This window comes from Oncorhynchus tshawytscha, linkage group LG03, assembly GCF_018296145.1.
Source record: "Oncorhynchus tshawytscha isolate Ot180627B linkage group LG03, Otsh_v2.0, whole genome shotgun sequence".
Lineage (NCBI taxonomy): Eukaryota > Metazoa > Chordata > Actinopteri > Salmoniformes > Salmonidae > Oncorhynchus > Oncorhynchus tshawytscha.
The window spans coordinates 33,437,217-33,449,828 of record NC_056431.1 but is presented as its reverse complement, the minus strand read 5'-3'; the positions used below and the strand labels follow the sequence as shown (position 1 = coordinate 33,449,828).

The 12,612-nt window shown below is 43.1% G+C and overlaps 1 protein-coding gene across 10 annotated transcripts in view; it reads right to left on the bottom strand.

The window, feature by feature from the left end:
- Positions 1–4,004: 4,004 nt before the first annotated feature.
- The window catches only part of LOC112234605 (LIM domain only protein 7), a 121,546-nt gene continuing 112,938 nt past the window's right edge, over positions 4,005–12,612 (bottom strand). For 9 of the 10 annotated variants that reach the window (XM_024402836.2, XM_024402828.2, XM_024402863.2 and 6 more), the window contains 9 exons: positions 12,258–12,350; positions 11,772–12,172; positions 9,506–9,555; positions 9,045–9,203; positions 8,464–8,659; positions 7,554–7,904; positions 6,063–6,171; positions 5,127–5,229; positions 4,005–4,656 (listed from right to left, as the gene is read on the bottom strand). In XM_024402836.2, coding sequence (XP_024258604.1) covers positions 4,634–4,656; positions 5,127–5,229; positions 6,063–6,171; positions 7,554–7,904; positions 8,464–8,659; positions 9,045–9,203; positions 9,506–9,555; positions 11,772–12,172; positions 12,258–12,350 — 1,485 coding nt within the window. In that variant the 3' untranslated portion in view covers positions 4,005–4,633. The remainder of the gene's footprint in view (positions 4,657–5,126; positions 5,230–6,062; positions 6,172–7,553; positions 7,905–8,463; positions 8,660–9,044; positions 9,204–9,505; positions 9,556–11,771; positions 12,173–12,257; positions 12,351–12,612) is intronic. The other variant, XM_024402877.2, reaches the window with a different exon arrangement.

The window sequence follows — 12,612 nt, the reverse complement described above, 5'->3', positions numbered from 1 at the left end:
TGGTCAGGGAGGTGACCATCCAATACACAGATAACAAGAACAATTGTGTAAGCATTTTTGCTTGGATAGGAATGTGATTTTAGGAGGTATAAGATAATCTATCTCCAATAAACTGTACATAAGTAAGTAGCCATGCCCCGAGTGACGTCAGAGAGCGTGTCAGACGGACGGAGTTGTCCCCTTTGGCCAGAGTGCATAAAAAGCCTTGGTAACAAAATTAACATTAGACCAGAAAAGCATGGAGCGGTAGCTACATGTCTAAAATGGTTGGAACTTTGAACCTCAACATGAGATGAAGAAATAAACTCACCTTTCTTTAGACCAGGAAAGACAGGGAGCTGCAGCACACCGTCTAAAGTGACTATCAAGACAAGGAGGAAGAGGCGACTAACTCCCCTCTCAGACAATCACTGGCACGGCTGATTAGCTGTCCTAAGTCAGGAAAAGCGAATCAGAGAGGGACCATCCTACTACCATTCGAACCATCCCATCCTACTACAAGTCTCAAATCACCATATCATCACCAATGAGAATCGTCGACACAGCTGGCTGTCTTCCAGAGTGAACAACAGTAGAAGAGGACGGTCCAGACCCTTACAAGCGTGCCGCTGAAATGCCAACCTACCTCCTTCCTTAGAAGACATGGTTCCAACAGAGATAGACGGCGAACAAGGGCACTCACAAGTAAATACATTCATGATTTTTTCATATTCCAAACAGGCAGCGGTTTGTGTGCAAAGTATTTCATTAAGGGGAGAATAGTTATAGAATGTGTCCAATAATAAGTGCCCCTATTTCTCTGTCTCTCTATTTTATTACGACACCTTACAGCCTTATTCTAAAAGTATATATATTTTTTCAAGCCTCTGAAATCACAATACCCCATTATGACAAAACAAACAGGTTTTTAGAAATGTTTGCTATTTCATTTTTAAAAATGTAACTGAAATACACTTACACAAGTATTCAGACCCTTTGCTTTGACACTCTGGTGCATCCTGTTTCCATTGATCATCCTTGAGATCTTTCTACAACTTGATTGGAGTCCACCTGTGGTAAATTCAATTGATTAGACATGATTAGGAAAGGCATACACCTGTCTAAAGAAGGTCCCACAGTTAATAGTGCATGTCAGAGCAAAAACCAAGCCATGAGGTCGAAGGAATTGTCCGTAGAGCTTCGAGACAGGATTGTGACGAGACACAAATCTGGGGAACTGTTCCAAAAAATGTCTGCAGCATTGAAGGTTCCCAAGAACACAGTGGCCTCAATCATTCTTAAATGGAATAAGTTTGGAACCACCAAGAGCCTTCCCTGGAGCTGGCCGCCCCCAGCCAAACTGGAGAAAGGCCTTGGTCAGGAAGGTGACACAGAACCCAATGGTTACTCTGACAGAGCTCCAGAGTTCCTTTGTGGGGATGGGGGAACCTTCCAGAAGGACATCCATCTCTGCAGTACTCCACCAATCAGGCCTTTATGGTAGAGTGGCCAGACGGAAGCCACATGACAGCCCGCTTGGAGTTTGCCAAAAGGCACCTAAAGACTCTCAGACCATTAGAAACAAGATTTTCTTGTCTGATGAAACCAAGATTCAACTTTTTGGCCTGAATGCGACGCGTCACGTCTGGAGGAAACCTATTAGTCCAGAACGTTTTTTATGTTATTACATATAGCCGGAAATAACTTTTGGATATCAGTGCGGCGGGAACTAACCAGCATTCCGACCAGAAACACGACTTTACCGAATTGGATCCTTTGTTTTTAACCTTTCTGGCGCAACATCGTTATAAAACGGAAACCAAATGTCAGAGAGACTGGCTCAAAGACTGGCTCAAATTTGACTCAAATCCACTGGCTCAAAACATGCAGACAAATACTTCTTAATAGGACCGGTAAAGTTCGTCGAAACATGTCAAACGATGTTTAAAATTAATCCTCAGGTTGTCAATTGTCTAAATAATCGATAATATTTCAACCGGACAATAGCGTATTCAATAGAAAGGAAAAACAACGAAAGGGCACACTCGGTCATGCGCAAAACCAGCACTGCATGATTCTACAGTCCACTGAGAGAAAGGTCTCATTCTTCTTCATTTTTCAGAAAACAAGCCTGAAACAATGTCTTCAGACTGTTGACATCTGGTGGAAGCCATATGAACTGCAATCCTAACCCATTAGATACTCTATAGGCATTCAATTGAAAATACCCACTTCCTGGATGGATTTTCCTCCGGCTTTCGCCTGCCATATCAGTTCACAGACATTGTTTTAACAGTTTTTAAAACTTTAGTGTTTTCTATTCAAATCTATCAATTATTTGCATATCCTAGCTTCTGGGCCTGAGTAGCAGGCAGTTTACTTTGGGCACGCTTCTCATCCAGACGTGAAAATACTGCCCCCAAGCCATAAGAAGTTAAAACCTCTTATGGCTGCAATCCCTGTACAGGGATCAACATCAGGGGAAATTTCAGAGTGACAACTAAAAATACAACGTCGTAACATTAAACATTCTTGAGAATGCAAGTGTTTTACATCCTTCAAAACATTAGAATATTGGTAATCAAACTATGGTTTCAGATAATAGCTATTACAGAGAACAAATACCATGCTTTTGTTTGCGAAGAGCAATCAACAACAGAAACATTTTCCGTCATGACAGTTTTTACACATTCACATCTGAAGGTAAAATTATGACTTACATTCTGATATCTTGCTCTTATTTCTCTTCGTGAGGGTCCCAGTGATCAAATGAAGTGCCGTTTTCTTTGATAAAATCCATTTTTATAGCCTAAATCGAAACATTTTGTAAACCGTTTGTGCCGTGAATTCCATCTTTCAATTTTTTACGGAGCATTCGACGTAATTACACACCGTTAAACCAACGTTTATCTAGTCATGGTGGGTTTCAGTGCATTTCTCTGGATGTTTGCAACACAGCCAAAAGTCATTGTTTTTTTGTGGGGAGTATTGACCGAAGTGAACTGATTTGAAGACAACGAGCAATTACTTCCTTGCGCACCAATAATTTCGAAGCTTCATTGATTGACTGTATTTCTGCCCAATGACCACTGATCTTCTTGAAATCTAGCTGGGTAGATAGCCAATGAGCTGAGGTAAATGCCAGTATGTAATGGTTTTGGGTTGGACCACCATTCCTTGTTTGTAAATGCACGCGTAAAGGAACTCCATTCTCGCCTTGACTATCAGAGGAGTTGCTGTGAGGCTTGTTACTCGCAGCAGTATTTCGGAAAGTTGTATTTTCAACGATTTCATTGAAGATATCATGGCGAATAAATCAGGTAAAGCGAAGTCAAAGTCTAACGTGAAAGTGAAAAAGTGAAAGTGAGACAGATTTTTTGTTTGTGGAATCTTTGAGTGTTATGATTCAAACAGAAAGTGAGGAGCTGTTTCTGCAAGGACATGACGTACTTCTGGACGGGTAAGTGCTAATGCCGTTTTATGAAATATAAATATAGATATATATATTTTTGCAAAAATAAATGTGAGGTTTGTTTGTGTGTGTGTGTTGGTTTTTTGGGTGTGTGTGTGTATTTATATGTATATATGTAATATTCCATGTTAGATATATATATTTTCAGATTATATTTTCAATGTTTTATTCAAATGGAATGGAGTAGAACAGCAAACACACACATGGCCAGGGGAGGGCAGGCTGTTCAGGGGAGGGCAGGCCCACAGCAATGGCCAGAGTTGAATGGAACAGCACTTCACCTTTGTGACTGTTCCCTCTGCTCTATACAATACATATCTGTTTATTTTATGTGATGATAAAAGGCTCATACAATACAAATATTTTTTAAATGTTTTCTTTCACAGTGATAGCGACTCCGACTGGGAGCCCCCGGTGCCAAGCTGCCCACTCTACCACTGCCCCCAGTGGTGTTCATATGCCACAGTTCATTACTGCAGGTAACTTACTTACTGCAGGGTATGTCTTCAGGCAGAAATTGAGAACAAGGGATGCAGCCATAAGAGGTTTTAAATATATTTTCAATACATTTTATTTAAATAATCTCCCCCCATAACAAACCAAAAAGGCACATTGATAAAAATAAAGAGTCAACAACAAACCTTAGTCAACAAACCTTAGTCAACAATAAACTTGTTGTAACCAAAAGATTTGTAGGCGAAAAGGAGAATAAATCGCAGACTTCCCCCAGCCTAACATGAAAACTCTTACATCTCTGAAGTATGAAGTAATCAGGATCAATAATCTCATGAACAAGACCAAAATCAATTTCCAGTATTGTTTCATTAGGTTTGCAAAATTCCCAAAACTCTCCACCAGTGATTTCTGATATTTGGGAAAGTTTTCAGAATTTTCCAACCCTATTTTCTGCTAAAAGTCTAAAACTCGCAGGCGCATGCACATCCCTACTACTTTACACAAGCAACTGGTAAAAATATGTTGATATCAACATTTTCACTTTTTTTTGGTCAATCTCACCCTCTCAAGCGTACAGTAGAAATAAAGAATAAGATAGTTGTTAATTGAAGAATCAGGGCTTTTTGTCAAATCACAAAACCACATTAATACATCTGAAGTTACAGCTGGTTGCAGTGTTCATGGGTTGTTGTCAAGTAGTCCTTTATCTACTCTAGTACAGCATTGTCACATGGACGTTGGCTGTCCAGCTAGAGGGGAAAGAAGATAGAGGTTATAACACGATACTATTCGATAACACAACAACACAGCATATCACTAAATGACACGGCACGACTCAACATAATATAACTGACATGACACAACACAGACAGGAGCCCTGTTACTATTGGCGATACTGGTCAGGTATGACTATGGAGTTTTTATAAATGGTGACAGGTAGCCTCATGGTTAAGAGCATTGGGCCAGTAACTGAAAGGTCGCTAGTTCAAATCCCTGAGCTGAACATTTTGAAATGATGTGCCCTTGAGCAAGGCACTTAACCCTAATTGCTCCAGGGGTGCTGAACAAAGGTGACCCCACTCTCAAGCGGAGTTGGGATATGCAAAAACATATTTCCAATTTACACATGTACATGTAAGCACCCACCAAATTATTATTTTTCAGCTTTGATTCTAGTTGGCTCACTTTTCAGCTGGTACCCAGCTAAAGTCATACTCACTTTTGAATCGCATGTAGCAGGAGTTACAGTAGAGCTGTCGGTTACGTATTCTGACCTCAGCTCCGGCCTCCGATCCTCCTAGGTCAGACTTACAGTCGATACACTGGAGGATAGGGAGAGAGGTGAAATGCTCAATGAGGGCTAGCCCAGATCCCTCACTCCCGGGTGGGGAGAGGAGAGGAAAGTTGCCCCCTGGACGAAAGACGAGTTCCACAGACAGAGGAGCCACGGGGAGAGTGCTAGACATATACCCATGGAGCCACAACCAGATAGACGGAGCCCATGAGAGACACCTGACACTTGACTGACAGACAGAGAGACCAATGAGATTATAAAAAACTGACAGTTCAAGCCCAAGTATACATGTAGGGACTTTTGGAAGCTCGTCATGATGTCTGCAGCAAGTGTTGGTGATAGGTAATAGTGAGGTGAAGGATTGATTAGTGAGGTTTGGCACAAATGCAGTCAGATTTCCTGAAATTCTCATAAAACCATGAAAACAATGTCCCAAACTGTTTGCCATTTCTGCAGCAAGTCATAGATCTTCGGGAATTTGGAAGAGCTGTATTTTTCAATTAACTAAAAAGCGAATGGAAACATTTCTCCAGTCATGTTACACTGGAAACCTTAATTAACTGGTAATGATTGGCCACATTGGAAAAGTCATCAACTATCCATCTTACAACCCAGTGAGACTTTGGACTTCTGTTTCCTTGGTTTTGTGTGTATGGTTATAAAGGATCAGACCAGATTGTGATCCATTCATGCTGGTTAGGTTAGTATAACATTAGGATCAAGTTGTCCATATTAGTACAGTCTCATTCCGTGAATAAGGTTAGCACTGAAAGGATCAGGTAGGTTTAGTCTTTGCTATGGACCAATCATGACCTCAATCTCCAGGTCAGGTAGGTCCGGTCTTGAACTTTGAACTCTCACCTTGAAACAGGTCAAATGATAGCAGAGTCCCAGGGACTCGATGATCATGGCGGCTCCCTTGCCCAGCACCGTATCACAGAACGTACAGACTTTCTTTCCACTCACTGACCTGAGATTACAGAATGCAGAACCATAACTTGACTGGAGAACACAGACACACAGACTGGAGAACAGAGAATATACATGCCCTCCCACGCACCATCAACCACACTGGATAACTGAGAATACACACACATTCCTATCCAAACAAAAATACTTTCATAATTGTTCATGTTATATGTGTATTGGATGGTCACCTCCCTGACCAAAGCCCTTCTCCCCCGATTGCTCAATTTACTACAGGTTAGACTCCAATGAAGTTGTAGAAACATCTCAAGAATGATCAATGGAAACATGATCCACCTGAGCTCAATTTTGAGTCACTTAGCCTACTCGAACAGAGAGGAATGTTATTTATGTTAGCTAGCTGGCTATCCAACACTGGATCTCTTCCAAGTCGAGATAAGCTTTTGGTTTTATTAATTTATTACCACTGTGGGCCGCCTGTGTAAATGCTAAATTACTTGCTGTACCCTGAACTGTGTGATTGTAGTGGATTTACTAATGAGTTAGTTCTAGTAGCTATGTTGACTATGACGTTAGCTAATATGGTTGACAATGATGTAGGCTGTGTGTAGTGGTTAGCGGTTATGGTATGAAGGTTTAGCTTGGAGAGGTCAAGACAGCTGTTGTGTTGTGCACTGTCCACAAGTGAAGGGAAAAGGTAAATGTTGATGAGAGAAGGAATTATACAACGAGAAAAGTGATAGTGCTGTTTGTATGTGGCTACTTTGAAAGTGAACTGTGTGTGTGGTGATCAGGGGTGTTTTCATTCCGTCAATTCGGTTGAAAAAGTTTCTTAATTGGAAGCAAATGAAATGGGGATAGACCTACCTGAATTTGTCCAATAGAAACTCTTGGAATGTTTTGCAACTGTTTGGACTGATGCTTACAAACTAGATCAACTAGATGTAGGCAAGAGTGTGCAAGGCGGTATTGAATGTGTCACTGTCACCTTGTTTACTCCAATATATCTCTCGACATGTGCACCTACGTGATACACTTTCTTTCGTAGGCTAGGTTGTAGCAACCTCATGATGGGTATAGGGAAAATATGAGTGTCATGTAGTTGCCTAAACCTATCAATGTTACATTGAGCTGGGTGAATGGAATATGAATGACAGTCATTCAATATGCTGTAATATAAATAAATAAAAAAGAAACCGTGGTTCACGTTTGTGGTGAACACAAACGCCTAAGCACCGACATTTTGATGCATGTCAGCATTTGTTACTTTGAGCAAGGGCTTTTGGTGTTACCCTTAACCCCAGATCGAGAATCTGACTTTTAGCTCCGATATCTGACATTGTATCAGGGTTTGGGAGCAAATCTACCGACTCAGTTCTTTGGCAAGCAGCAGTGTGCCACGTGATTGGACGTTGGATGTTTTACCTGCTGCGTTGCTGTGAGGATGGGCGTGACTCGGGTTCGGGGCCAAGAGAAGGGGTGGAGGATGGCGAGGGTGAGCGCAGGGACCAGGAAGATAGGTTACACCCCCTGGCCTCTCTGAGGGAGCTCATGGAGAGGGAGGAGGGCAGGGTGGCTAAGCCAGGACGACTTCCGACCTCGCTGCCATAGCCGCCACCACCGTAGGCAACACCACTATAGGAGGATGTAGTTTTGAGGCCAGAAAGGGCAAAATGAGGCCGGCTGTAGTTGTGGATGGACGAGGTGCTTCCCGGTGTCCATGACGAGCGCCAGGAAGAACGGGGCGCGGTGTCCAGGTTGTCCAGAGACTCGCCTCTGAAAAGTTAAACAGATGTTAAAAGTTAAACAGATTACCAGATGTTAGTGGATGTTAGCGGGTTAGCGTAATCACCCAAATAGCCTGGATACCACAGGCCATTATGTTTCTGATTTAGCCAACTCTTTTGATAACTGCAAGAGAAAAGAGACTGGCATCCAGGCTAGAGCACAACATGTTAAAGTCACTAAAAACATTTACTTCTACTAAAATAGTTGTTGTAAATTATGTGTTAACATGTTACACACACTCATTCAAGCTAGCATTATACAGCATTAAACCCCTGGTGACCCAATCTAGGCAGTTTAGTGTGCTGTCCATGTTGGAACAGAGTAGTCACAAATCCATGGAAGGCGTGTCAGAGTTACTTGGAGTTGGTGTCAGAGTCATGTGGAGCTGTCCTAATATGGACGCCCATGTGAGTCCCAGGTAGAGTACCTTCTAATAGGGCCATTGAGGCTGGCTTAACCCTTATCCATCATTCAACACACACATTGTACTGTACTGATCCACTTCCCCCATGCCAGCGGAGCCCCAGTCAAGCCCCAGGAAGAGTACCTCCTGATGGGGCTGGCAGTGGGGTCCTTGCTGTTGGTGGTGCTGGTGGAGCGTTGGCGGATCCAGCTGTTGTCTGTGGCCAGGTTGGTCTTCTTCTTCATCTCCTGCAGGATCTGCTGCCTCTCCAGCTCCGCCTGGGTTATGCTCTGCTGGCCCTTCCTCCCCAATCCTTCGCCTATCCCACAGCTGCTAGTCACTGTGGGCCAATGAGAGAGAAGAGGGAATCAGAAAATAAAGATGAGTCAATGGGAGAGGAGAGGGTGTCAGGGGATCGACATGAGAGCCAATCAGATTGGATGGAAGTCCAGAAATAGACTGTAGACCAGTGATTCATCCAGGAAACACCAATAAGACCAGTGATTCATCATTGTGACAGAGCCACAGATTCATTTTCTGTATTCAGCTTCAGTGACCAATAGGACATGATCAAGACATATTATAAAATCTGGAAGTGTCTGTTTATATATTCATTCATGCTAAACGCGATTGATCGGCTGAGCTGGTTGGTTGACTGGGTCCTGCATTGATTAGACAGGAGTGGTCAGGAGCGGTCGAGGAACGGTCGAGGTTGTGAACCACACCTCTTTCTGGCTCTCTGTATCTCATGGCGTTTAGGATGTTTCTCCTCTCCAACTCCAGTTCTGACGCAGCCCGGAGACTCTGGGCCTTTTTGTCTGCTTTACGTCTCAACTCCTCCTCCAGTAACCTCTGGGCCATGCCCCCCGAGCTGCCGTACCAGCCTGGGCACAGTGTGTACAGTATTCACACTCACTGACATACAGTTACTTACATGGGTACACACACACACACACACACACACACACACACACACACACACACACACACACACACACACACACACACACACACACACACACACACACACACACACACACACACACACACACACACACACACACACACACACCTACCTTCCCTTGCTAATTTGAGCAGCTAAGTTATGGTTCAACTTCCACCGAAGGTCAATAAGGATGACCTACTATTGATGAATACATGAGGACATTAGTAAATCCCCACTGACCTTTAGTTTCCTCCACGTCGTCCAGCTCTGGAGTAGATTTCGACTTTGCCCTGCCAATCACAACAAAACACATTTAGGGGCTGATAATCAAGAAAATGCATTCTCTCTCAAATCAATGTACACTGTAAAAAACATGATTGATTTACTAGTCTACGTTCCAAATGGTACCCTATTCCCTACAAAGTGTACTACATTTGACCAGGGCCCTTGGGGCTCTTTGTATTTTCAAATGCGTACAGTTCAATACATGAACACATACAGTACACGAGTGGCCTGCAATGGAAATAAGCCTTCAGGCTTTGTTGCATAATCTCTATGATACCACTTTTTTACTTTTACTTTTTTACTTTTTTACAGTGCATTCGGAAAATATTCAGGCCCCTTGACTTTTTCCATTTTTTTTAACGTTACAGCCTTATTTTAAAATGGATTAAATGTTATTTTTTCTCTCAACAATCTACACACAATACCCTATAATGCCAAAGAAAAACAGGTTTTTAGAAACATTTGCAAAAAAAATAGTACAACTAAATGTAACATAAGTATTCAGATCCTTTACTCAGTACTTTGTTGAAGCAACTTTGGCAGAGATTTCAGCCATGAGTCCTCTTTGATTGACGTGACAAGCTTGACACACTTGTATTTGAGGCGTTCTCCCATTCTTTTCTGCAGATCCTCTCAAGCTCTGTCAGGTTGGATGGGGAGCGTTGCTGGACAGCTATTTTCCAGTCTCTCCAGAGATGTTCAATCGGGTTCAACTCTGGGCTCTGGCTGGGCCCCTCAAGGACATTCAGAGACTTGTCCCGAAGCCACTCCTGCGTTGTCTTGGCTGTGTGCTTAGGGTCGTTGTTCTGTTGGAAGGTGAGCCTTCAGTCCAGTCTGAGGTCCTGAGCAGGTTTTCATCAAGGATCTCTCTGTACTTTTCTCAGTTCATCTTTGCCTCGATCCTGACTAGTCTCCCAGTCCCTGCCGCTGAAAAACATCCCCAGGGATGGTGCCAGGTTTCCTCCGGATGTGACATTGGTCGGAGAGTCTTTAGGAGCCTTTTGGCAAACTCCAAGCAGGCTGTCATGAGCCTTTTACTGAAGAGTGGCTTACATCTGGCCACTCTACCATAAAGGCCTGATTGGTGGAGTGCTGCAGAGATGGTTGTCCTTCTGGAAGGATCTCCCATCTCCACAGAGAAACTCTAGAGCTCTGTCAGAGTGACCATCAGGTTCTTGGTCACCTTCCTGACCAAGGCCCTTCTCCCCCGATTGCTCAGCTTGGCCGGGCGGCCAGCTCTAGGAAGAGTCTTGGTGGTTCCAAACTTCTTCCATTTAAAGCCTTTAACATTATGTCTGTAACGACAAAAGCGCTGCAGAAGATAGCTTGCTTCAGCAAGACCACTACTGTTATCCGTCATTCTTCTTTTTTATTAGTGTGCTTGCTTCGGCAAGACCACTGCTGTTATGCGTCATTCTTCTTTTTTATTAGTGTGCTTGCTTCAGCAAGACCACTACTGTTATGCGTCATTCTTCTTTTTTATTAGTGTGCTTGCTTCAGCAAGACCACTACTGTTATGCGTCATTCTTCTTTTTTATTAGTGTGCTTGCTATTTTTATTATCCATCAATTTAATTCTTTAACCTCTCTTCGCCCTTGCCATCCCCCAACCACTCTTTATCTTTCCATCAACCCAACTATGGGTACTCAAGTAGGGGTTATCGGAAAGTCCTACTATTTAACTCATTCAACTTCTGTTCTGCTTGAACCCTACATTTACCAATTTATCCTCCTCCCACTGCCAGAATTTTTTTTTTTTTAGACTGCATACAAATGATACGTACTTTTTCAAAATTAGTAGAGGGAACTGGGTAGGATGGGAAGGGAGAATTATGGAGGAAAAACAATTATTGCAAATCTTTATCATTGTAAAAAGCATCACTGAAAAACTGGGGGGAAAAAAATACAAAATTCCGGTAATGTATACTGGAGCATCATCTATAAGTGACTTTGTTCGGCTACATAATCAATTTTAGATACTTTAGGATAATTTGGACATGATGTGCGAAAAACGCTAACATAGGTACAACGACTTGCATTAGATTAGTGCAACAAATGTTAAAATGTTAGCATTTGGAAACAGTGCCAGAGAAACTTAAACAAAGCATGGATTGCTGTTATACCTTGTCCATAGACTGCTTACAGGGTAAGGAAACCAATATGTAATTTTGTAATTTGGGTGAACTAAACCTTTAAAGAAAATAAATATTATTATTATTAACCATTGCTGCTGCTGCTCCTGCATTTTCTCTTTCTCCCTGTGTTGTTGTTCAGCAGCCTCCTGGCGCCTCCTCTCCTCCTCCTTTCTCCTCTGCCATCTCAGCTCCTCCTTTTCCCTCTGTCTCCTCTCCTCATCCTCCTGCTTCTCCCTCCTCATCCTCTCCTCCTGAAGACGCAGCAGCTCTTGCTCCTCCTCCTCCGTCCTCCTCCCCTCCTCCCACTTTTGCCGATCCTCCTCCACTCTCCTCCTCTCTTCCTCCTCCTGTCTTCTCTGTGCTTCCTCCTCTACCCTCCTCCCCCTTTCCTCCTCTTGGGCTTCCTTGTCCTCCCAGGGCATGGTAGGCTGGCGGAGGGGGGAGAGGGCACTGATACTCCTGCTGTCCATCTCCAGGCCCCTCGGCTCCTTGGGAACAGACAGTAAAGGGTTCAAGCCAAAGTCCTGAGTTACAACCAGAAAATTACATTGCTAAAGTGATATGGTTCCTCACCTCTTGGTGGTGTCTTCCCCCTTCTGTCACAGCCTCCTGCTGGGCCCGACGCCACTCCTCCTCCAGTTTCTCCTGGTCACGACGGTATTTCTCCTGATCACAAACACGCACACAGAGAGAGACAGGTTACTGTACTGTATGCACACACCCACACACACACACATAAACACACATTGAGAGTTTATCAAGCACTTTGGTCGCCGGCCCCCTACTGACAACCACTTTTAATCACAATTTGATGTAAGAGGAAAATAGTCTCTCTTGTTAAACAATAGAAATAGAAAGTTCTGGTTTCATGGTAAAGACAAGGAAAGTGCTTCAACTCATTCAACAATTGACAGCCCTTAATATCCCG